The sequence below is a fragment of the Poecilia latipinna genome, unplaced genomic scaffold (genome assembly GCF_001443285.1).
Source record: "Poecilia latipinna isolate Pla-1442-1.1 unplaced genomic scaffold, P_latipinna-1.0 Scaffold586, whole genome shotgun sequence".
Taxonomy (NCBI): Eukaryota; Metazoa; Chordata; class Actinopteri; order Cyprinodontiformes; family Poeciliidae; genus Poecilia; species Poecilia latipinna.
Window position 1 is genome coordinate 175,536 of NW_015113202.1, and position 24,033 is coordinate 199,568.

The 24,033-nt window shown below is 40.0% G+C and overlaps 3 protein-coding genes across 5 annotated transcripts in view; 1 reads left to right on the forward strand and 2 right to left on the reverse strand.

Annotated features, from left to right (window-relative positions):
• The window catches only part of leng8 (leukocyte receptor cluster (LRC) member 8), a 12,204-nt gene extending 4,440 nt beyond the window's left edge, over nucleotides 1–7,764 (reverse strand). Inside the window, exons 1-14 of the mRNA XM_015042349.1 lie at nucleotides 7,613–7,764; nucleotides 5,848–5,971; nucleotides 4,926–5,054; nucleotides 3,962–4,039; nucleotides 3,297–3,717; nucleotides 3,014–3,185; nucleotides 2,775–2,945; nucleotides 2,339–2,587; nucleotides 2,100–2,258; nucleotides 1,321–1,615; nucleotides 836–937; nucleotides 670–738; nucleotides 453–582; nucleotides 162–369 (exon numbers count right to left, since the gene is read on the reverse strand). Coding sequence (XP_014897835.1) covers nucleotides 162–369; nucleotides 453–582; nucleotides 670–738; nucleotides 836–937; nucleotides 1,321–1,615; nucleotides 2,100–2,258; nucleotides 2,339–2,587; nucleotides 2,775–2,945; nucleotides 3,014–3,185; nucleotides 3,297–3,717; nucleotides 3,962–4,039; nucleotides 4,926–5,054; nucleotides 5,848–5,971; nucleotides 7,613–7,653 — 2,348 coding nt within the window. The 5' untranslated portion in view covers nucleotides 7,654–7,764. The remainder of the gene's footprint in view (nucleotides 1–161; nucleotides 370–452; nucleotides 583–669; nucleotides 739–835; nucleotides 938–1,320; nucleotides 1,616–2,099; nucleotides 2,259–2,338; nucleotides 2,588–2,774; nucleotides 2,946–3,013; nucleotides 3,186–3,296; nucleotides 3,718–3,961; nucleotides 4,040–4,925; nucleotides 5,055–5,847; nucleotides 5,972–7,612) is intronic.
• A 5,950-nt stretch (nucleotides 7,765–13,714) lies between these two features.
• Nucleotides 13,715–16,666, forward strand: cdc42ep5 (CDC42 effector protein (Rho GTPase binding) 5). 3 transcript variants are annotated; one of them, XM_015042352.1, is made up of 3 exons: nucleotides 13,715–13,887; nucleotides 14,319–14,420; nucleotides 14,534–16,666. In XM_015042352.1, exon 3 carries the CDS (start codon nucleotides 14,551–14,553, stop codon nucleotides 15,442–15,444), a length of 894 nt encoding a protein of 297 aa, XP_014897838.1. In that variant the 5' UTR covers nucleotides 13,715–13,887; nucleotides 14,319–14,420; nucleotides 14,534–14,550; the 3' UTR covers nucleotides 15,445–16,666. The 3 variants fall into 3 exon arrangements, with proteins under 3 accessions (XP_014897838.1, XP_014897837.1, XP_014897839.1); XM_015042351.1 differs by lacking the exon at nucleotides 14,319–14,420; XM_015042353.1 differs by lacking the exon at nucleotides 13,715–13,887 and having other exon boundaries at nucleotides 14,316–14,420.
• Nucleotides 16,667–17,590: 924 nt separating this feature from the next.
• Nucleotides 17,591–24,033, reverse strand: part of grwd1 (glutamate-rich WD repeat containing 1) — a 27,551-nt gene continuing 21,108 nt past the window's right edge. The window contains exons 9-11 of the mRNA XM_015042350.1: nucleotides 23,660–23,805; nucleotides 22,960–23,151; nucleotides 17,591–20,301 (exon numbers count right to left, since the gene is read on the reverse strand). Of these exons, the coding sequence (XP_014897836.1) occupies nucleotides 19,993–20,301; nucleotides 22,960–23,151; nucleotides 23,660–23,805 (647 nt within the window). The 3' untranslated portion in view covers nucleotides 17,591–19,992. The remainder of the gene's footprint in view (nucleotides 20,302–22,959; nucleotides 23,152–23,659; nucleotides 23,806–24,033) is intronic.

The window sequence follows — 24,033 nt, forward strand, 5'->3', positions numbered from 1 at the left end:
AGGGAAAAAACTTCCGGCAAACCATAAAAATATTTTTAAAAAAAAAAAAAAAAAAAAAAAGTCAAACTCGCTGAGTGGTGCATTTAAAGTGTTCATTTTTGTAACTTCCATCATTATGGTTTACAGTCAATAAAAACCCTGATTTCAGGAGCATAACTCACGTTTTGACTATGGCCCGAAGAGCGATCTTTCTCTCTCTTTCTACAAACTTGTCAATGAGATATGAAGCCATGCGTGGCGCTTCCCGGTAGAGCTTAAAGAAACGATGGTAGTTCCCCAGCGCCCAGGCGGCACGGAGCGCAAGAGAATGAGCCACACACTCATCCGCCCGCAGAGCCGGAGTCAAGTACACCAGCTCGGTGATCTGATCTGGAGGGAAAGTGGCCGACATGAAAACGCCGAAAAATGCTGCCTCTTTTAGACCAATTATGACACAAAAGAAGCAAGCTTACCTCCAGAGTTTTTAGTAAACATGTAATACAGCAGTCTATAAGCTGTAAACTCGCCAATATTCTCTGAGGGATTATCCTTGTACAAGGCCTTCAGCTGAGTCTGGCACTGGTTGAACTCCTCATGATCTCCCTAAGAGTCCAATCAGCAACAAGATGAGCTTAGAAAACACACCAAAAAACAATAAGTGCATACACAAAAACACAAAAGAAATCTCACTTTTTCAAGGGCGATGCGTGCGTGACACTCGTACACTTCCACTGTGAAGTCAGTCCGAATGCCCTGGACCTGGCAGGGACACAGTATCAAAAGTTATTTTTTTAGCTGATATTTTTTTCTGTTTTAAATTTTAAGACTAAAATGACAGCAGGCTAACTGAACGCACCGTGAGGTCCTGTCGTATGGACTTCATCTGCTCACATGCATAAGCGTAGTCCTGGTTAGTTTTCCAGTGGGCCTTTACAGCCAGCAGGGACTTCCTGAGCACCTGACAGAAGACAAGAATAGAAACAGTTCAAAGGTGAGATCTTTAGTCTCTGAAGGCTGCAAACGTTGTCAACGTTTAAATCTGTCATTTTAAAAGAACAGGTCGAAGATGCAGAAGAAATACAACCGAATGCAGCAAGGAGCTTTTCATGAAGAAAAAAAAAAGCTCTGTACTACTTCTTTTCTTCGAGGTCAGACATTGGGGGAAAAAAACCCCACTAGTTTAAACATGATGTGAAGTTATGTAGAAATGTGTTAGTCTCAGTGGAATCAATTTTCAAGTAAACATAAATGAAACTACTATAGACCAAAAACTACAAACTGTCCAATCTGTGGGTAAATCCTGAGAGGGGAATTTGCGTTTGCATCTTCTGAATCACATACCTGCACGGGGCGGACAGTGGAAGGGTCGGGGGCGCAGGTGAGCCTCAGGTAGGGCTTGGTGATGTCCTGACATGAGCCCACGATGGGGCAGTCCTCCCAGCTGAGGCTCTCCTGGGTTCCATCAGGCAGATCCAGGGAGTTGATGGAGAGAACCAGCGGCTCAGAGCGGAGCTGCTTCTGAAAACGAGCTGCTCTGCTCTGCTTCTTAGCTTCCCTGTTTGGGTCATGGAAATCCATTCCAGCGCTTCCCCCTTTCCTCTTTTTTCCAACAGTTGCATTTGAATCATCCATGTTCCTAAAAGAAACGTTTTAAAATATAAAGCTTTTGTAAGACAAAAGCAAATTAGAGATCCACTGAGAGACCGGCTAGTGCTTTTCAGCTTGACCGCCCCAGATTAAAACCTCATTATTTGTCCCATCAGTGAACAAATAATCTCTATACACAACTACATTTTTACTAACGACAACACTCTTCAGTGTGGATGTCATTACAGAAGAAAGGAAAGCAGAGGTTTACCACAGGATGTCAATTTGTGCCTAACAAACGTTTTGTCAAAGTGGCGTAACTACACTACAGTAGTTACAGCAATTCATGCTCATAACTAAACAACTCTTGAACACACAGTAGGAAGGGCTGCTAATTATAGCTCTTAAAGAGAAAATTGCTATCAGATGGTAAAGCTCTACAAAGCAGAGCCCCAAATATATTTATTCACCACTTAAAAACAGGAATGATAAATAAATCAAAGACTAGTAGATTCTAGAGATGTTCATCTTACCGTCTTCCTCTGTTGGCCTTTCCTCCTCTTCCTCTGCCTCTCTCTCCACGTCCCCTGTCCCTGTCGTTACCGCGACCGCGTCCGCCTTTCTGTCCGCGTCTTGACAGTTGAGGCTGCAGGTCGCTGGACATGCTGCTGTCTGACTGGGAGCCAGAATCACTGGAAAGGCCGGTAGACATCTTAGCAATCAGCATACAGGAAACTTCAAGTATTCAAAGCAGGTAAGACTTGAATCTTACCTGCGCCTGTGTCTTTGGTTGCTTCGATCTCTGTGTCGGCCGTGTGACGGTGAAGGAGAGCGGGAGGAGGATCGCGATGAACTAGACGACGGACTCCTTTGAGAAAAAATGTTCCTGTAGTTACCTAACCTGTGGCCAATTCCTCTGCCCCTGGAAGCAGCCCCCATTGTACTTCCTCCACGTATCATGGAGTTATCTGATGTTCTTTGGGGTGGGACAGCTTCCCAACGAGACTGCTTTACCTTTAATCTGTGGGGGGAAAAAAGCCCAGCTTCAGGCAAAACTCTACTGATGCTTGGCTATGACAACACCTCCTTAAAGAGAGCAATTAACTCACAAGACTGGTCAGAGCCTAAAAGAAAATAAAACCAACATCTTCCTGGCAGTAATTAGCCTCTACTAACAATCTCGGTGGTCAAAACCAGAACTAACTCACTCTGGTAATGGCTCATGGGTCCAGTCAATTGTGTAGGCGGAACCGTCCTTCAGCCGCTCCTGGAGGACTTCCTTTAACACCTTCTCGGTACGATCCTTGTCTTCCTCTGTTTCGCAGGCGGTGAAACAGCGTTGCACATACTCTTTCATCGCTTGGGGCCAGTCCTGGGGCCTGGAGAGGAATTTAAGGTCACTACCAGTTCAACTGGTTGTTAAAAGAACCAGTGAAGCAGGTCTGACCTCGTCTGGGCCGCGCCGGAAGCAGTGCTGGCAGTAGCTGGTGAGGAAGGAGCCTGATTTAACCCGGTGGGCTGCTCACCTGGTTGGAAAGCCTGACTGGAGACTGGGGAACACTGAACCTGATAGGGCCTCTTGGAAATATTAAATTTAACCGGTGCCGTTCCTGGTGCCTCTGTGAGAGCAAAAACATTTAAGGCAAACAATTATCTCCGTTTTCCTTCCAAGAAAGCAACATAAAAACTAACGATGGGGAAGCTGTAATGTGAGAAAAGGAAAAGCTCACGTTTCATGCGGTGCCAGATCTGCTGTCCTGGTTTTTGGCTTTTATTGGCCTCTCCGCGGCCCAGCCCAGGTGAGTACTGACTCTGCAGCTGTTGCTGCTGGGAATTATTCTGAGAAGGCTGGTAGGAGTTCGGGGCCTGGAAACTCTGGCCATAGTTTGGTCTGCCCTGGGAGTGATTGTACACTTGCATTTGGTTGGGGTCACTGGGCGGGTATGACATGCTATTGTTGGTGCTGTAAGAGTTTTGCGAAGCAGGCGGGGCGTACTGGGAATTGGGGGGAGGGGGGATAGGTGAGGGTGGCGGGGGCGGGGGATTCTTTGAGGTGGTTGGGCTCTGGGGAGGCTGGGGGGGGGCGGGTGGAGGGGGCTGTGGTTGGGAGTAGTTTGGGGTCTGGTCTTCCATTCCAGGCACAGGGGGAGGCTGTGAAAACGAAACAGTAGAATCAGGAAAACTTCCACACAACTGTGCATCAAGCAACAACAACGATAACAAAAACAAAAGAAAAATCCACTTGTATCTAATTTAATTTATGAATTTAATCATATCTTGACTGCTTTGTCAGAAGATCCGTATTTGTGTTTGTTGATTCCAGAACAGTCACTACCGCAACTCATCATCTGAAAGTAATTTAAAGTTTTACTTCAAAGAAAAATACACTCTATACCTGTCCATTAGAAGTTGGAGTTCCTGGATATGCTCCTTGAGGTACACCGTACTGATTTGGTGGGTATGGAGCGCCATACTGAAAGAGAGAAAAGAACAACAGAAACTCTGACATATTTTTGTCGGTTGTTATTTTACTGAAGATCAGAAGTATCGTTTCAACTAAACAATCAAATCTTATCAAGCTGTGAAACATGATCATTGATTTTGAAGAGTTTAATGGTGCAATAAATGACAAGCTACTAGATAAGGGGTGGGCAATCCTGGTCCTCGAGGGCCGGTGTCCTGCAGCTCTTAGATGTCTCCATGGTCCAACACACTTGAATCCAACAGTTGAATCACCTCCTAAGTGCAGTCAAGTTCTCCAGAGTCCTGCTAACGACCTCATTATTTGACTCAGGTGTGTTGAAGTAGAGATGCATCTAAAAGTTGCAGGAGACCGGCCCTCGAGCCCTGGAGTTGCCCACCCCTGTACTAGATGCAGTTCTGCAATCACAATAATATCACAGTTGCACATTTTTTTTTAATTAAGTGTAGCCCGACACTGTATATTTAAAATAGCATTGTAGGATGTACAGCTTTGGATAAAAACAAATTCAACCCGTTGCGCCATAATTGTGTCCAGCCACATATCGGATCCCCTTTCACTGATCAGCACCGTCAGAGCAAAAGATTAAAAGTCGTATGTCACAATCTCCCCACAAAAATGGGGAGTTTGGCAGATACTAACAGGCTAACTTCGCTTCTTCGCTTCGCTTCTTTTATTTAATGGTAACAGTGTAAAAGTAAAAGTCTATTTCAGTATTTTATTGAGCCAAGTGTTTTAACAAAACTACAAGCCATTAGAAAAACTGTTTCCCATTACTCTGATTATAGACACATAAAAAATAGAATACACCAATTTGTTGGTACAAAATAAGCCTGCTAAACACAATCTACGAGCAATTCATTTCCTCTGTACTCACAGGTCCCATGGGGTAGTAGTAGTTGTAGGGGTATGTGTATCCAGGATAATGCTGCTGAGTTTGCTGGTACCATGGATAGTACTGCTGCTGCTGAAGAGCAGCAGAGTCTGCTGCCTGAAACTGGCCTGCCTAAAATTACCAACACAACAAAATCTTTTTGTAATAACAATAATAAACAAGCATTTAATACGAACAGAAATCAATGAAAGTAAACTACAAGATGCTTTTGCAAAACCCAAAGGGCAAATACTGAATAGCTTAATTAAGACATATTTGTGGTAATGTCCTTAACTGCAGTTGAGAGTGGATCGATATTTACCGATCAGAAGTGGCAAAGGCTGTAAATTACACAGTGACAGATGCAACCATTTGATTTAATGTCTCTTAACATTAAGGAGGGGCAATATGGACTTAAATTTGATTTTTTTCTTTTGGAATGCTGACAAAATAGACAATAAAAAAGTATTTAAAACCATTCAATCATTGTCATAAAATGCATAGCTACACTGTACACAATAATAAAATATATTGATTTAAATTATGCCCTTTCAGAACCAACAATGAAAAATGATGATTAACTTTGAGGTTTTATAGACTTAATCAATTGGACATAGCTGTCAAAATAAATATAAATTATTAACTTTTTCCATGATAATGAGCATCTTAATTGCACATCACTTGCCAAATACATGAGGCCCGATTTACACCTTAAAGTAAATCTTGCATGTGAAACAAAAAAAACAACTAAAAAGTGATTGCAATCATAGCAACTCTTTAAAGTATTGCCACTGTGCATCATTAACAATTCTGGGCTTGAAATTAAAGCAACCAATGATTAAGCCTCTCAAGATTTAGTACAGCCACAGGTTCATAAATTCTCCAGTGTGAAACAGGTAAGATGCAACAGAGATGAAGCACAAACCTCGGCCGTGTTTCTGTTATCTTGTGAATTCTTAGAAGTCTTGTTGATTGACGCAAGTGCTTGTCGTGCTTTTTCCCATTCTGGATTTTCATGAACATGGCCATCTGCAGCAGGGCCATAGGACCTGCCATCAACAAAGATATAAATACTTGGGATGAGTTTGCCAGATATTTTTGCTAGAATTCAAAAACTAACTGGATCAGGACAACAAAGTCTCAAAATGTCTTCATAACATAATAAATAACCCCACAGATGAGGGTTTACCCAAACATGTCAGGTCAGGAGCTAGTTATAAATCAGGAGATGAATAACTCCAGTTCTGGAGGGCCAGTGACCTGCAACTCTGGGATGTCCCTCATCCACTCAAGTTCTGCATAGTCCTGTCAATGACTTAATCTTGTGATTCAGCTGTGCTGATGTGGAGATTAATCTTAAAATTGCAGGAACCTGGCCCTCGAGGACTGGAGCTTGACATCAACAAAATATGGATTTTATTCAGATACACCATTGAAATCTAGCAGCTTTTAAGAGAGTCATAAAAAGGCATAAAAGTACAACATACATATTTTATAGCAAAGATGATGAAAAAGATAAAAATTAAAGGCAAATCAGAAGACATCATCTATCAGTGATAATTTTAATTCTAAAATAAACATAGTTCATGATAAAGCTTTGAATTTGACTTAAATGTTTTAAGAAATTCTTAAAGTATTTTAGCTTTTAACTTATACAAATGAACTTTCAGCAGGTTCCTGTAGGTATACAACTATTAGTGACTGCAGCTGCATTTTATGAACCAAATCAGGGTGTACAATTCCTGTTCATAGCTTAAACGCGTCCTAATCCAATTCTGTGTTTTCCCTCAACTCCGGTTAGCAATATACACTGGTACGGTTTGATTCACTCTGTTTTATGCAAGCACAAGGGAGACTTTTTTTGGTATCTTATTTTTCATTGGTATCTTGCTCTACAGTAATCAAAATTATATTTTTGCACAAGTCGTTTGACACTTTGGCTTGGGAATCTAACATCCAGATTCAGGAAACTGTTAAAAGGGCAAGATTTTCACTGCCTTGAGCGTTTTTAATCTGCTTTAGTATAAAAATTTGAGTAAAACACCTTAAACCTGGACCAGATTATTCTACACTAAAAGCACAATATATTAAACCTAGCTTGTGAATTCATTAATGAGAGTTCAATAAAGGGTAATTTCAGTATTTGCTTTATTTGTATCAGCAATACATTAGGACTGGCCCAGCTCAAAAGCTACGATATTTAATCTCTTCAAACGTGGACTAGATTACGGTACACATCTGCTTTCTAGTTGTTGTCACCTCATTTTTCGAGAAATGCAACACCCTAGAATTTATGGAAACAAAAAATACGTTTTTATTTTCATATTTTTGTTGGGGATGTATCCAACTTTTCATTTTTAAACACACTGACAAGCATCGAGTTTCTCCGTAATTAACCCAGCATATGTTTGACCTATTATCACACTGTCAGATACAGAACATTTAATGCATTGCATTTTTTAAGTTAAATTTTAGCGAAATAACTGTAGCTAGTGCTACAGTTATTTCGCTTCCGTTAGCCGTATCAACGGCCTACACACAACCCCGCAAATTTCCTGTATGCGGGGCATAAATCTAATGCCATCACCGGTATTGAAATAAAACGAAACACATTAAAGACATGATGTATATTCATCAAACGACATTTACATGAACTAAATTAACATTCTCGCTTTAAGAGTGTGACCTACCAGTTGGTTGTAGCGGTCGCCTGAGCCGTGTTGGCCGCCATTTCACTACAGATTAGCCGTTAGCTTCAGAGAGCTAACCAGAAAACCTAGGCTAACGCCGTTAGCCTTAGCTCCTCTAAAATCCCTCAGAAGGTAAACAACACTAAAAATCCAACCTGAAATGTAAATTACAGTGGGGACAATCAGTTGATCGTGAATACAATTACCTATACAAAGAAAATAAACGTTAATACACCCTAACACAAGAGGTAAATTAAAAGAAAACAAGCAGACATTCGTGTATCTGTTCCTTCTGCGTTGACGAACAGCTCGGTCTGAGCAAACTACAGAGCTACAAAATGGCAGATAAGTTAAACTGGCCAAGTCGCCCAACGGCCTCCTTTTGTTTATTTCCCCCAGCGTAGTGTCTTACAGGGAGAACTGCGACACGAAATGCGCTCATATAAAGTCCTGCTTCCCGTCCCCCTTACCCAACCAAGTTTAGAGTTTATGTTTTCTTTGAAAAGGTATCTGTTACTTGTTTTGCCCATAAAACAAAATAAAGCGACTTGGTTATGCCTTAGCAGACAGGCGCAGGGTATACTTAGCCAAATATGTCCTGTCTCAGTTAGTCACCTGAAAGTTCAGTGTTGGAAAGGAAAACAAAGCATTAGATTTACAGTATAATAAAGCGAGACTGTACTTTTATATATCTATGTTTTCTCTTTTCTGTTGTCAATAATGCTGTCCACTTTATTTTGAATTATGTAAATAGCTTACCTATACGACAAATATTGGGAAGATTGTTTCAGTTAACATTTAAACCACTGTGTTGGATATTTTTGTGCCGCAAACCTTGCGCAGCAGGGATAAACTTCAGTCCATATTTACATTTTTTATCAGGTATTTTCACCTGAATTTCGACTGTCAAATTAAAATCCACATTTGAAGTTTTATAACCTCAAACCTGAGCTAAATTAACAAATTTATTGACAAAAGTTTTTATCTTTCAAAGTATTGTTTTGCCACAAATTTACCATCACTGTTAAACTTACAATGTAAATGAGTGAGCTTCCAGCAGAGTGAGAAAACAATTAAACTGCTGCTAAAACAGAGAAAGCTTGGTGATCTTTTGGTCCAAACCGTTTAAACTTGACTAAAAAGCCCAACTATTTGTGGGAAAACAAAGAAAAACGTTGGTCTTAAACATTTTCAAATACATTCATACTGATTTAAATCATATTTGATAGTTAAAAGTGGCACAAAGACATATAAAAACAGTAACACACCCTGCATTTAAATCAGTATTGATGTGAACTTGTAGCACATTCTAGACACTTATTCCCTAAATAATGCTGATCATTTTCCTTTTTAATTTTATTTATTTATTTATTTATTTATTTATTTAACAAATTTCCAGTTTGTGCTATGAAGGAAAAGGTGAATGAAACGAGTAGGAAATTATGAAAAGCATAAAAGATCAGGTACTTCTTACAAGTGTTATGGCTCCACTTGTTGGGTCAGCTTCTATGTGTATGCCTCATCCTAGCCTCTGTTGTCTCTTGTAGAGAGTTTTGAAGCAAGAACCATGGCAGGAATTTGATAAAGACCTTATCTTTACAGTAACAACTAAGGTGTGAACATAATTGAAAATGATCTGATGTATAAATCTGGAAAAGATAAATCTGGACCAATCTAATTGGGAAATCTATGTGAATAAATAAAACTGAAAAGTCAGTCAGTCTCACATTCAAAATGATTAATAAACAGTTAATAAACCATTAGCTATGAAATCTCTGAAGACTATATGAGCCACAGTTACGGTGAATTAAAGTTTTAAACTGTATTTTTTATTTTTTTTTGCAAGATATTGACTCTGTAGTAGTGTATGAAACGTGCCTTATGTCTTCCATTTAACTGTTTTTGAGGATTAGTAAAGTGCTTAATTAATATTTTTATGTGGAAATCGTTTATAGGGGTAACTAATGGTATAATAAAAATGCTTTTAGTGGCGACTGTCCAAAGTAAGTTCATCTATGGTAAAAACGTAGTTTAAACTTTGTGTTTCACGAATGACTAGCCTGCATACACATACTTTCCCTCAAACAGGAAGTAGAAAAAGGACAAAGACCTGTACTTTCTGCTCTTAAACTTTGACCTCCCATGGTCAGTCGCCAGTCCTGGTTCTCTTCTAACTCTTTATTACTGTTGGAGGAGAGAATTGTTTGTGTCTTAGTTAACATATAATTTAAGTTTATACTTCTCAGAAATTCATATTTGAAACCTGTTTTTCCGAATACCAGATTAACAAGAATGAAAAAACTTAAAATTCAAAACTGAATGAATAAATGAAACTCTAATAACATCAAGAATGCACAATAATAAAGTGAAAAAAGAAAAAGAGACAAAGGAAGAAGAAATCTATCAAGTCAGAGTAAAATGTATTTGTAAGTAAATGGCATTATAATAACTGAACAAAAAAATCTGTCAATATTAAAAAAAGACAATGAAAAGGCCCAAGAACTATCAGCTGCACTTAAAAACAGTGGGATGTAAATATTAAGATATGGAATAACTGAAGGCTTTTGAATGACAGTGAGAAGAGCCAGTTGTTTAAAGCTCTGTAGATCTTAGCGCTCTTCTCCCTCATGGCCTTCCTGTGGAGCATGTGCAGCTGCAGGATGTGTGTGTGTGTGTGTGTGTGTGTGTGTGTGTGTGTGTGTGTGTGTGTGTGTGTGTGTGTGTGTGTGTGTGTGTGTGTGTGTGTGTGTGTGTGTGTGTGTGTGTGTCACAGGGAGGGGAGTCATTTCCTGCCAGAGTCTCTCCCACACTAATCCTCCAAAACCTTCAAGTCATTTATAACTCCTAATGCCAAATGTAGCTGCAGAAATACTTGTCTTAATTTCTGCCAAATCCAACAAAGAAATATTCCTACCATCAGATCCCTAAGCTCTGCATTTGTTATCGTGTGTTGAGTATGTAAGTATATATGTATAATTACTATTATAAATGCCCTCTGTGGGAGCAGCGCTGTCTGATTTCAGTGGAGCAGCTTTCGTATAATTTCCTGCCTGTTTCACAGTGACTGACAACGTGTGAATGACTGACTGGTTGATGTTGTCTTGTCGACTACATCATCACACAAGTATGCTGAGTGTTTGCCACAGGATCCAACAAACAGTGACTCAACACCCAGTACCATTGTCTGAATACCTGGGATTTTTGTTTCTTTAACCCATGGAAGGAAGCTTGAAAGCACAAGACAATAGACAAATAAAACCTCTCAAAATGTTGGCCCACTTCCACATCTTCTTCTCAGTACTCCAAAAAACATTTTGGCTAAAGGGTACAGCTAACTAAATATGAAGCAGCCACCCTTTAAAAACATGTAGTCAACTAGGTGTGGCCGTGTTAAAACCTCGACGTCTTCGACTTGAATTCCATGAATGTCAACATAATTGCAGTTTATTTTTGCTAAAGTCCTTCATAATATTTCACAGTGTAATTAAATGTGTTTGCTAAGCCTGTGTTGCCTAATCACAGTCTGCATATTTGTGTTTAAGAGATGTGGGGAACCCACTGACACCGAGTTCCTCCTCTCCCAAATATTTTATTTTGGATCTTTTGGATGTTTTAATTTAAATAACATATTCACACACAGTGCAGGTTAATTTAGCAACATGCAGCTTCAAATGGGTACAAAAAGTATGAATTAATATTTTAATCAAATTAGTATTTTTTAGGAATGTTGAGTACTGTTTTGTAAAAAAAAAAAAAAAAAAAAAAAGAAAGAAATACTGTTAAATTTTATATCCGGGTATGTATTTACAAAGAGTGAAGTAAAAGAAAAAAAAATACAAAAATACATCAGTCTTGCAGCTAAATCAAGAGCTGTTCAGTAGATTTTGGAGAAGTCGAAGTCAGATTGAGTGAAGAGTGAACTCACTCTCAGTTTGTTTTAGATCTGAACTTTGACTGGGCCACTCTAACACATGAGTACATCTAATCAATTCCAACGTGACTCTGGCTGTATTAAGAGATTTTTATCCTGCTGGAAGTTTAACCTCCACCCCAGTTTCATGTCGTCTGCAGCTTCTAACAAGTTTTATTCCAGAATTGTCTCCCATTTAGCTCCATCCACTTTCCCAACAACTCTGAATTTTACTTTCCAGCTGAAGAAAAGTTCACCCACAGCATGATGGGTCCACCACAACGTTTCACAAGGAAATGTTTGAAATGCAAAATGTGCAGTTTTCCTCCACACACAGTCTTTTACTTGTGGGTCAGAAAGTTCAGTTTTGGTCTTATCTAACCAGAGCACCTTCTTCCACATGTTTGCTGTGTCCCCAACAGCCTATTGGAAGCTGCAAACAGGACTTCCTATGTCTTCCTTCTCTCCGCTCCCCAATGAACTCTAAGCAGATTTGAGCAGTCATTGTTTTCCACGTAACCTGCAGTTTGAAATCACACGGGGCTCTTCAGAACCGTGGCCCAAAGTGATAAAGATTTAATGAATGTTTTAAAATACGAAGCTTATAAAAAAGCAAATTCTACCTTTTTTTATGCTTTATTTGCTTAAAACTTCCATTACAGATATGGAGGACCAACAACTTCTTTTAATTTAGATTATGTCAGTTTTGGTCATCCATAAAGAGAATGGTGCTAATTATAAAAGCAATACATTTTTCACATAGTCCTTCCTATTGATTATTATGATGAAAATTACACATTTTTAATTCAATTTCGGGATGCTTCAATTCAGTACATGTTTACATTACCTCTCTTTAAAAGGTATTTTTGTTCTAAAACTCAATATGATATTCAAAATAACAATAAAGCAAAAGAATTGCTCTTTACAGGTTGTCCATGTCTTGGTAGGTTTGAACAGAGCTCTGTGAGATGTACAAACCTTGGATTATTATTTTATTCTATAAATCTGTTTTAACTTCTCCTAAACCCGTCTGATGTGCTCTTTCACACTGGACTCCAGAGTAATGAAGTCTGAATGTAAATACACAGAGCACTTTTCAAATTTTTATTTGTAAAAATTCTTGAAAATCATGTCTCTTTTGCACTACTTTTCCATGTTCTGTTACTAAAATGTAAATAAATGCATGTGTTTGTGGTTTTAACATAAAGCAATAAAAAGTGACTATGTGGTTTTGGGCGTTATTAACAATGAATAATAACAATACATACATAACTGATGATTTTACAACTTTATTGTTCTTTCAAGTTTATTTTTATATCTAGGCCATTTTTCATTAAATGAATGGACATCAGGGAAATCACCTTCTATGTTAAGGGACAATGCAATGTTCTAATGTTTTATCCCAGAGGTCTCTTTGTTTTCCCCACCATGTGTTTCCGCTGGACAAACAAAACTGATATTTTGGAGATCTTCATGGAAAAATGTCTAAATATACTTTGTCTTTTGTTTTTTTTATATATATAATAAATATCTTTTGACCTCATCAGAGGTGATGATGTAGTGAAACAAATCTAACTCTAGTTCCAAACTAGATTTTTTTATTAGGGTCAAAAACATTAAATTTGATCCATTTTGTTTCTGCAAAGTTGCTAAAAATCCAAAAAGTACATTTTCTTGCCGTCCAATACATACAAACTTGTAGACTTCAAAACATGTAAAAAAAATTGACATAGTGGAAAACAAACTAAGGGAAACACTGAGAATGGGGAAAAACAAACAAAAACAGAAATCAAATTGCAGTGGCAGTGTATTAAAAACAATACAAGAAAATGAAGGGTGCAAATGCTCTGTTCAATTTAAAAGACATTTGAAGGAAAAATTAGCACAAAAAATACTCAACCTGGTCAAATTGTGTACATTTTACGAATGTACCGCAAAGTTTTATAAAATATTAAAGTACAAAAAACAAAATATCAAGGGATCCAAAAGGGATAAATAAATATATTTGATTAAGTTAAAAAAAACACTCTGACCTAAATAAAGTTATTACGCACTGATTTAACAGCCCTGTGATGCGTTTGAGTGCCTTCAAACTGTCCGGAAAACCCGGTTTAATCCAGCTGCGGCTCCTCTCTCTTACCAGTAAGAGAGAGATAAAAAAAAACTGTCGCGTCACTTCCTCAGTCCATGCCCATCCCTTTGGAAAGGAGGAGGAAAAAAAGAAAAAGAAAAACTCACACAGGCATACGACGGCGAGAAAAGAGCGAGGGAAAAGTTGGGAAGGAGGAGAGGAAAGCGAAAAGACAAATGAAAAAGGTGGACACTGCAGCGGGAGCCAAAAAAAAAGAAAAACAAACAATTTGAAGTAAGTTTTTTTTTTAATTGCTCTCTAAGTAAATCTTGGTTAACTCAGTCGATAAGCGGAGTTTTGTGTTGATCCAAACGTTTCTCTTAATACATTTAAGACCAATTTTATGTGCTTTAGAATCGGTTTATGTGATTTATAGATGTTTTGAAGCGTTAAGAAACTTAAAAAGCAGCAGAGGGCTGGGCCTTGAAGCCCCCTCTACTGATATATTAACTCACTCAGTCCCACTCCCGCTTTACGCTAAGTGTCCGTCAGTTATTTTTAGGTTATTAATTATAAGAAAGATATAAGTTCAAGATCACACCTACAGTTTTAACTATTTTTTAAGCTACTTTAGGGGTTTCCCTCCTTTTTTTCACGACTGTAAAACGTTTAGATGTCTTCTATTTTGTAAAGAAGGTTATAGTCTTGTTTTTGTCTTCAAGCAGCCCTGAGGGCAGAGAGAAGTATGTGCTAACGCTGCACAGTGCGCTTCAAGTGCAAGTCTCAGCATGGCCTTCACAGCCGGACCAGTGCCAAAAGGCTCATAGGTTTCCCATACTGCATTACACAACTCAGCCGCGTCTTATCAGGAAGTGTTTGTGTGTTATGTCTCATTTAGCTCGGTCTTCTTTCCCCTTACTTTTTCCTTCTCCACCCACAGTTTTCCCCTGATAAGCCATGCCACTCCACAAACCATCCCGGGCCCACCGCCTGGACCCCACCATGATCTCCGCCCCCCTGGGGGACTTTCGCCACACCATGCACATCGGCAGGGGAGGCGACGCCTTTGGAGACACCTCCTTCTTGTCCACCGCTGGTCCCAGTCCGACCACTTCCGAGCTGAGTGGTTCTGGGATCTTGCCGGCTGCTGACCCGGAGGTAGCGGTGAACCACGGCCACCTTTGGGAGGATGCTCCACAGAGCCCACAGCTCCAGCACTCGGAGTCCGTGTCTTCCTTGACCATGGACCTGGACCTGGACCTGGATCTGGATCTGGGTCCGTCTATCCTTGGGGACGTTTTAGGGGTGATGGACAGTTTGTCGCTGTGCTCCAACGGGGAGGCCGTGCTCAGCCCAAAGAGTGACACATCAGTGGTGGAAACGAAGACGATCAGGGGGAACGTGGAGACGTCTGTAAACGGGAATGGCTTGGATGAAGACGGCAGGATACCAGACGAGAACGGATTGAAGTCCAGGGGGCTGAAACCCAAGGTGAGGTTCAGCGACAAGCGAGAGGAGATCATTCGCCAGCCATCGGAAGAGGACGAGGGTCAAACCTACGACCTCCACGACGACGAGGATGGCGATGATCAGCTGGGATGCCACAGCAGCCCGGTGAGAGACGACAGCGGGAGGAGGAAGAGTCCGGCGGGAGAACCCGAGTTGAGCAACCACAACGCAGATTTGCCTCCCAGTCCTTCTTCATCGCACAGCTCAGGGTCGGACGGGGTCACCGAGCTGGACAGGAGGAGGTCAGAGGGCGTCCACTCAGAGACTGATTCAGAGGAGGATGAGGAGGAAGGACGGGGCTACTCATTTGAAGACGAGTCCGATGATGAAATCGGTCTATAGGGGACAGGTATTCACGTTCCATGTGAACAGTTTGAAAATACAGTCGAAGCCAGATATTTACATACACCATGACAAGAAACATAACCTCTTTTCTCACCGTCTGACATTAAATCAAACCATTTCGTTCCAGTTTTAATAACTGGTTGATAATAATGGCTTTTAAAAAGAGCCATGTGGAGATTTTGACTGAAGCTGATCAAATTAGTATTATAATTCACAGTGAAAATGGTCCCTTTATCAGCTTAGAGTAGATGAATGTGCTATACAAAACATGTTTATTACATTTTTTGCACAAAATCATTCTGAGATAATGAGATTTTAGTCTAATCAATTCTGTCTATTTTGAGCAGAATGAGCTGTTTTAGGGCCTTTTGTCGCTTTAAATCTAAATAAGCTGCTACCGGCCACGCCACCCAAAAATAAATGTTTACACGTGAAAATGGCAGAAAACAGATGCGCAACTATTCAATCGTGCAGCTTTGAAAAGCAGAAGTAGAGCCTCCTGTATAACCAATGAGAATGCAACAACTGGTTTCTGGATGGTAAGTTGACATTGTACAGCGCATACAGCTGTAAACCCTGCTGACCAAAGGTGCTGGAACTCAACTTGGGTTGCTAGGCAATGGGCTGGTTTTGGCAGGGGTTGCTAGGTAACGGACTTTGCTTCGGTGGGGTTGCTGATGGTCAGTAGCCGCTGGTTTGTGACGTTACATTCAGAAGATTTTTGAAACAGCTAATTTTTCAGACATCAGGGAACATTAACGTTTTACTGGACTTTTTTTTTTAAAGTACTTAGGCTCTTTTTAGAAACAGTTGAGACCAAAATAGAAGTACAAAATGTGAACCTTGCGTAATAGTTCCCATTTAAAGAGCTAAATTATAGTTTGCCAAAGCCCTGAGGGATAAAGAAACTAATCTTTGTAAAAATGTCCTGTGGTCTGATGAAACTAAAATTGAAACGTTTGGCCTGAATGAGCATCGTAACGTATTACAGAAGAAGGTGGAAGCTTGCAAGCCTTAATTATGGAGGTGACAGTATGATGTAAGAGTGTTACTGGAGGAGGGACTAATCTATAAAATAGATGGCATGATGGGAAATGAACGACATGTGGAAACATTTAGGCAGCATCTCAAGACATCAACCAAAAGGTCAATGCTTGGGAACAAATAGGTGTTTCAAATGAACAATAACCGCCTAATTAAAAAAAACAAAAAAAAAAACAGGCTGAAAGAAAAGAAAGTCAATGCACAGGAGTGGTCATCACAAAGCCATGATTGTATAATTAGTGGGAAGAGGTGAAAAGGTGTAAGCCTCAGTTACACCAGGTCAGTGAGGAAGAATGGGCCCAAACTCCAGCAAACTGCTTGTTTAAAGAAACCAAATACTGAGGAAATGTATGCAAATGTCTGAATCTGAAGCAGAAAAAAAAAACAAAAAAAAACGTCTAGTCTGATTTAATGTCAGATAATGAAGGAAAAAAAGTTTGTCTCTTTGTCCAGCGTCTGTAAAGAGATCCGGTTTATACTGCATTTCCAACATATTCCTTAATTTACCACTTCACAGCTGAATGGGAAGCAGAAACAATCTGAATGTAAAGCTAAAATAAACCAACGAAGGTGCACAAGTTAACATGTTGCTCAACTGGAAAATACGGTATAAACAAAGGTAACAAGACTTTGTATCATCTGCTCACTCAAACAGCGGAGAGTTTGTAGCACTTTGATCCGCTTCATTCAGCTGGAAACTTTGCTGCCAGACTGAAGCTCTGTGGAAAGTTTGATTCAGGATAAATGGATCAGGTTGTTATGATTAAATCTACTCTTTTATATCCAATTTATAGTCTGTACGCAGTCAGCGCTGTGTTTATGGGCCTTTACCTATATGTGCCTTAAAGGGACTTGTATCCTTTGCCTAATTGTACTCCATACTGTGCTATATCCTTGTCTTATTTGTCCTGCATCGCGTGTTTAGAACAGCCTCCTTGCCTTTAGCATTGCAGCCCACAGAGGCGTTGTTGATAATGAGTTACTGTGAATTTGTCACATTCCATATCTGGCAATGTGAGGCTTTCTGGTTCCGACCAAAACCACATCTGAGATGGTTTTATTTTTAACTCCCCAAGCTAACCTTCAGGCTGTAGCGATGTTTTTTTTTTTCTAGTTAGAGGAAAACAATCATGGGATTTAAAGGTCGCTCATAAATCAGGACAAACTGTGTATTTTTGTACTTTTTGCTTGCGTAATTTTCTCGCCTTAAATGCTCGTTGCAAAATGCTGTAAAAGGGAGATACCATTTTACCTTTCTGCTGAAAATGCTGGTTTAAAAAAAAACCCTCAAATGTTACCCTGTGGTTTAATAAAACATTACAGCAAAACAAAGTTATTATTGGCACCAGCTTTGACTGCCTCTCTGATGCAAGGCTTGGGTAATATGAGGGACTGGGATGCTTTCTCAAACTGCTCTACACTTTATTAGGAGTCTGCTATTTTAATTAGGTACTTTGACTGGGGTGGCTACATACCAGGTTTCCTGCCACAAAGAAAGGAAAGGCCTTGTAAAGCGTTACCTCCAATTAAAAATGAACAGTTATGTAACTTTATTTGTAGTGCAATGTGATATCACGTTGCGCCACAAAACAATTTCCTTCTCTTAAATGATTCTTGTGTTCTTATTTCAGTGCAGCACCTTAAATTATTCACTCAGTTTTTCCTCATTTTGTCACAATCAGCATATGTCATTGAGTTTTTGATCAACTAAAGTCGTGTGCGAGTGAAATGGAAGGAAAATGATGCATGATTTTCTAAATTAATAAAAATCTGTAATGTTTAGCGTGCATTTGAGTTTATTACAACACCCCTGAATAAAATCCAGTTCATCCAACCACATCAGCTGCTGTTAAGCACTCCACCTGTGTCCAGTTTAATCTCGACACACATCCAGCCGTTCTGTGAAGAGCTCAGAGGTTTCTGAGAGAACAAACACAGCAGACGGGTCAGGCAGCACGTTGTGGAGACGTTTAAAGCAGAGTCAAGTTAGAAAACAACATCCTACAAATCTCTTAGAGCTCTGTTGAATGCGACATTACAAAATAAAAACAAGGCACAACTGGAAATCGATGGCAACCGTGGATGAGCTGCAGAGATCCACGGCTCCGGCTGGAGAATCTGTTAACACAAGTCTGCAGTCGAGATTTTTTTTTTTTCCCTTACCAATTTTCTAAATATATCTGCATAAAGTTTCTACAACAAAATAACACGCAGTGCAATAATTTATTTTCCTTCTGTCTTTTTTTTAATCAGCCAAAATCCTTTTATATTCCCCGTTTTCCGCAGTGCAGGAAAAGTATTTCTGCTTCAAGGTTTTTCTTTGAACTCCTGTTTTTTAATTTGACCATAAAACAAGACAAGCTTCAAATGTGAACTTCAAGGCCATGCTGATTTAGTGGCTCTATACAAATGTTATTAAAAGCTAGGACAGAAATGGCTCCCTGGATTTGTAAAGGTAGCTGATCTCCGTGGTTACGGGACAACCATTAATTGTGCACCATGCAAATGTGAACTCTGTGGAAAAATGGCAACTAGAAAGACATTACTGAGAGAAAGAAGAAAGGAAGAAAAGATTCTGAGCAAACACGTGGAAGAAAGTGATCAGATAAGAACAATAAACCATACATTTAGAGAAAAACCAACAATGCACATGACCTTGAACTCACCGTAAAACATGGTGGTGGCAGAATTATGACATGGGCATAGATTTCTTCTTGTGATCAGAGATGAATTTCTATATGGAGGTAAATCTGACGTACGCCCAGAGAAAACTCTACTACAGACTTGAAACTGGGGGAAATTCACCTTCATGTAGAATAACGGCAGTGGGATGGTTTAGATGAAATCATACTGTATGAAGTGGTTTGAAAATCTATATTTATGAAAGCATGCTAATCTTTCAGCTCCACAATCCTACTGCAAATGAGGGTTTGCAAAGAATTAGCAAAAGATTCAGTCACTAGATGTGAAAAGCAACCAATCAAAGCAGCTGTAATTACAGCAAAATCTGGTTCTGCAAAGTATTGGCTGAATACAAATATTTAAGTATTACAAAAACACAAAAAGATTAAACAAACACACTACTGTGTGTTGGTCTAGCCACTAAACTCCCGAGAAAACATTTTACTGCTAGATTACGCCAATCACCAATGAGGCAAACTGACTCATTTCTTCTGATCTAAGTCCACTATGAATAATTTTTTAGCATGAAGTTAATTTTTCTTTAAGAGTAGAAACAAAGCAGATCAGAATTTAAACTGTTTATTGATGGCGTCCAAGAGGAAATGTCTAAAACGGTTTGCACATCTGTAGAGCATACAGAAAATTAATGATACGCTTTTCTCTGCCAGTAAATGTCAGAAATATAGTTATTACTTATATAGCCAGGTTATTTACATTATTACAAGCTCCATTCACATATTTACGACTACATGCAAAACACACTCACGCACGCACACACACACACACACACACACACACACACACACACACACCTACGGCCTACACAGATATAGTCCTGAAGACGTTAAACCCTGACAGGGCCGTGGAGATCATCACGCCGGGCAGCTGCGGGTGCCAGTGGATCTCCTTGATCTCCGACTGACCCTGGTGCAGGAACAGCAGCTGCGGGGGCAGATCCTTCACCCCCTCCACCCTGGCGCCCACGTCGCACGACTCCACGGAGAGGTCCCACTGGCTGACGACGTCGTCCGCCCCGGAGGCGGCGAACACGCTCGAGTCCACGGGGCTCCACTCCACCGACGTGATGGGGCCGCAGTGCTGCTTGAAGCTGGCCACCGGACGACCAGCCTGCAGGTTAAAGACGCCGGTTAATGTGGGACAGCCATTTTGTTACCGATCTTTAAAAAGTCTGTCCTGCCGATTCCGAATTTGGCCGATACCATTTTTTTTTTTTTTCCTGCCTGAAATGTCGCTAAATATAGCAAGAAAGTTGCTGATTTTGTAACTGTGTGACCTGATGGTCTGGTCCGTCAGTCGAACCTCTCACTGCAGAGCAGAAGAAGGCAGTGGCTGATTTTTAGACTCAAGATTGTTGGAAAAGATCGTCTTTACATGCAAGTATCGGCCAATTGCCAATCACCCTTACTTAAGGAAATTGGTGCCGATTTGGTGCACCACTATGTTCTATAAGTCCACATTTGGCCATATGCATGTTAACTTTGTTTTTGTGGCAGCATTAATGGTTTTGTTTGACTCCTGGAACTGCAGCTCAACGCATTTCCACACGGATTAAAAGGAGGGTGGTAATAATCATCTTAATTATTGTCGGAAAGTTGCATAACAACCATGAAATGGAACAAAGGTCTGCGTTTAGTGGAAGCTGGATAAATAACAAGGCTGCAGACAATCTGATGCAACATACAAACCTATAAACATTGGTTTTCATGTTGCAATGACAGAAATTTACTCAAGTCTCAGTGGGAATTGTCTGACGTACACAGGAGTAATTGGAAAGGTTATTTACTTCAGTAATTCAGTTAAAAAAACAGGAGGCTGTTGTAGATTCCTGGTTTTTGACCGTTTTACTGATCACAGCTCACAGCTAGTGAAAAAAATCGATTTAGTTTTTAGTTTCTTTCAAAATTTGAAAATCGCAATCAGCGAAACTCACCAAAAAGGAAATTTAACACATTCAATGGGCATGAAATGGCCTACAAGCTGCTTGTCTTGCAGGGAGTCACTGATACCAAAGTTATTTGCTGAAGAAGCTGCTTATTAATAGAAACTTTAGTTTAAGGAAAAAGTGTAGCGCAAAAGGTGGAAAAGCAACAAAAAATAACTGCAGCCTGGATGAGATTATGTAGCAAACCCATTCAGGAGCCAGTTATCAGATACATGTTGCGTTTGAATTTCCTTTGGAAATTTCAGTCCCAGACTCTGGGGAATCAGTGGAGAAGCACAAAATCCACACAGCCGAAAGTCCTGTTTGAAGTTTCCACAGTAAGCTGTGAACTGGGGAGCTGCTGGTGTTGCGCCACTGAGATTTATCAAGTTTAAAGTGTTTCTATCTTTTCCTCCATCTCTTTTATCTGCTTACACGCTGCAGATTACATAACCATGTTTATGTGTGACTGCCTAAACTCGCCTCACTTGGTTTCATTCATAAGGTGAGCTCAGCGTGGCTCAGCGCTGGACGGTGAATGTAACTCTGTATCTGATCCATCCGCATGACATGCATGGCTTGTGACATCTGATCATTTTTCAGCATTAAAGCCTGCTTTTATGTATAACCAAATCTCATTATTTCTTAAGCTAATTTACACTCAGGGGTTCTGGTCGGGTCCTGAAACAGCTTAATGGACCCGGTGGAGCACAGAGACAAAAGTGAATGAACTCCAACAAAAGTCAGCGTCGCCGTCCACCAGGTCACTCCAGAGCACCTCATGCTCCCCTCTGCAGACGAGCTTTATGGAGGCGCTGACGTCAGTTTTCAGCAGGACTTGGAACCTGCCCACATTAAGCCTGATGCAATAAGCAATTAATCGCATGATAAATTAAAATGAGCTCAATAATTCTGTTTACAGAGNCNTCACAATCTCTTGTATTTATGGTTTTNGTTTGTTGCATGGCTTTCATTTCTATTTTACTTATTGTTTTTAGATGTTGTGTTTCATTTTGGATATTTATGAAGTCTTCTAAGAGAATACAAGTTTGTCCTCTTCTTAGAGGACAAACTTGCAGTATTATGCTGTAATCAATATATTACTTGAAAATGGTCAATGGTCACTATTACTGTTTATCACAATAATTTCTTAGACAATTTATCGTCCAGAAAAATGTGTTTTTCTGTACCAACACCTGCTTTAGTGGCCAAGATATCACCTTGATTTATATACCAGCAAACATGGAGATAGTTTTCAGTCAACGTTTCTGTAAAAAATACTTTTTTTATTGGTCTTGTGTGATATAATTATCTTAGAATTTTTAAGTTAATCAGCTGTAAGCAAGAATCATCAAAATGTCAAGAAATTAAATACATTAATCTGTACCTAAAGTCACTCTGAAATACACAAGTTTTACTTCTCAAATTTAATTACAGAAATAAATTGTGTAGGTTGTATCAACCTTCCAGACCTCTCAGATCTTCTGGTTCTGCTCTGCATCCCCAGAACCAAACAAGGAGAAGCAGCATTCAGCTTCTATGCACCACAAATCTGGAACAAACTTCCAGAAAACTGCTAAACAGCTGAAACACTGAGTTCCTTTAAATCAAGACTAAAAATTCAGCTGTTCAGAGTTGCTTTTGAAACCTAATCATGACTCATTAATCTATAATCTCATGTGCAAAATGTTGTTGACTTTGTAATTTTGTGTTTTAATGATGTAAAGCACTTTGAAACGCCTTGTTGCTGAAAGGTGCTATACAAGTAAAATTTGACTGATTCAGTTCCATAAGTTATTCTAGTTTATCGAGGTCTTTCTGGATAAACTGGTGTTGGTTCCCACCTTAAACTGTCGCAGGTCCCAGACCTTCAGGAGTCCGTCGTCGCCTCCTGACAGCAGGAACGGCTCGCTCCTGTTCCAGCTGATTACGTTGATGTCTGACGAATGAGCCTCATTGGCTGAGAGCATCGAGTTTGGCGGGGCGCGGATATCCCAGATACGGATGGACTGATCAACAGAGCAAGACGCAAAAACCTAAAGGAAGAAAAAACAAAACATTTCAACTGTTTAAACGTCGGCAGTGAATCACAACCAACATAAACCAGGACTGAAACAAAGCAACTGTGTTCTTTTTTTTTTTTCCTTCTTCTTGTTGGCAAAAGGCTCAAGCCAGCCTCAGTTTACAAGCTGCTCACTCCCAAACCTCAAACAAGATGGGGACTGTTTCGGTTTTAGCCGCAACCTCGTGTTGCGACATAATTGCAGCGAGCCAGGTGTTCCTTTACAATAAACATCCGCTCAGTGATTTCACTCGACACGCCCTGTGTTTTGTTTGTTTTTTGCGTTTCCCACAGCCAAGAACCTGCAGAGCACAGAGCAGGTGAGCTCAGCGTGACGTCATTAATGCATGTCTAATCAAAGCATTCATGTGCTCATCGACAGCTCAGAGCCTTCACTCCTTTCATCTGAGGAGGAGGAGGAGGACAGAGGAAGCATCCAGCCCTGTGAGTGTGACCCGCAGTGTCTTGATAATTGCACATACTGTGGCTTCGGTGGGAGACCACTGCAGATCCTCCACCGACTGGCTGTGGGAGCTGAACGGTCTCTGGTCGATCTGCCACGAGGCTCCACCCTCGCGAGGCTCCCACACGTGGATGTTCTTCCTGCAGTCGCCGCTGACGAGGCGACCTGGTGAGGAAAACGCGGGAGAATCCATTAAAAATCTAGTCTGTATGGGGTTTTTTAAAGCTTTGATGGACTAGATAAAAATATTAGGCTTTAAGATAAATTTCCCTTCATTCTGCTGCACATTTGGTGATCAAAATGAAAAATATTGTCCTGAAATTTCACTTTAATAAAGTGTTTCAGTTTGATTCTTTAATGAAATACGTTTAGGTTCTCAGATTTTGAATGGCA

What these genes read in the sequence shown, in the direction of transcription:
- cdc42ep5 (XM_015042352.1), top strand. Translation starts at nt 14,551, where the DNA reads ATGCCACTCCACAAACCATCCCGGGCCCACCGCCTGGACCCCACCATG.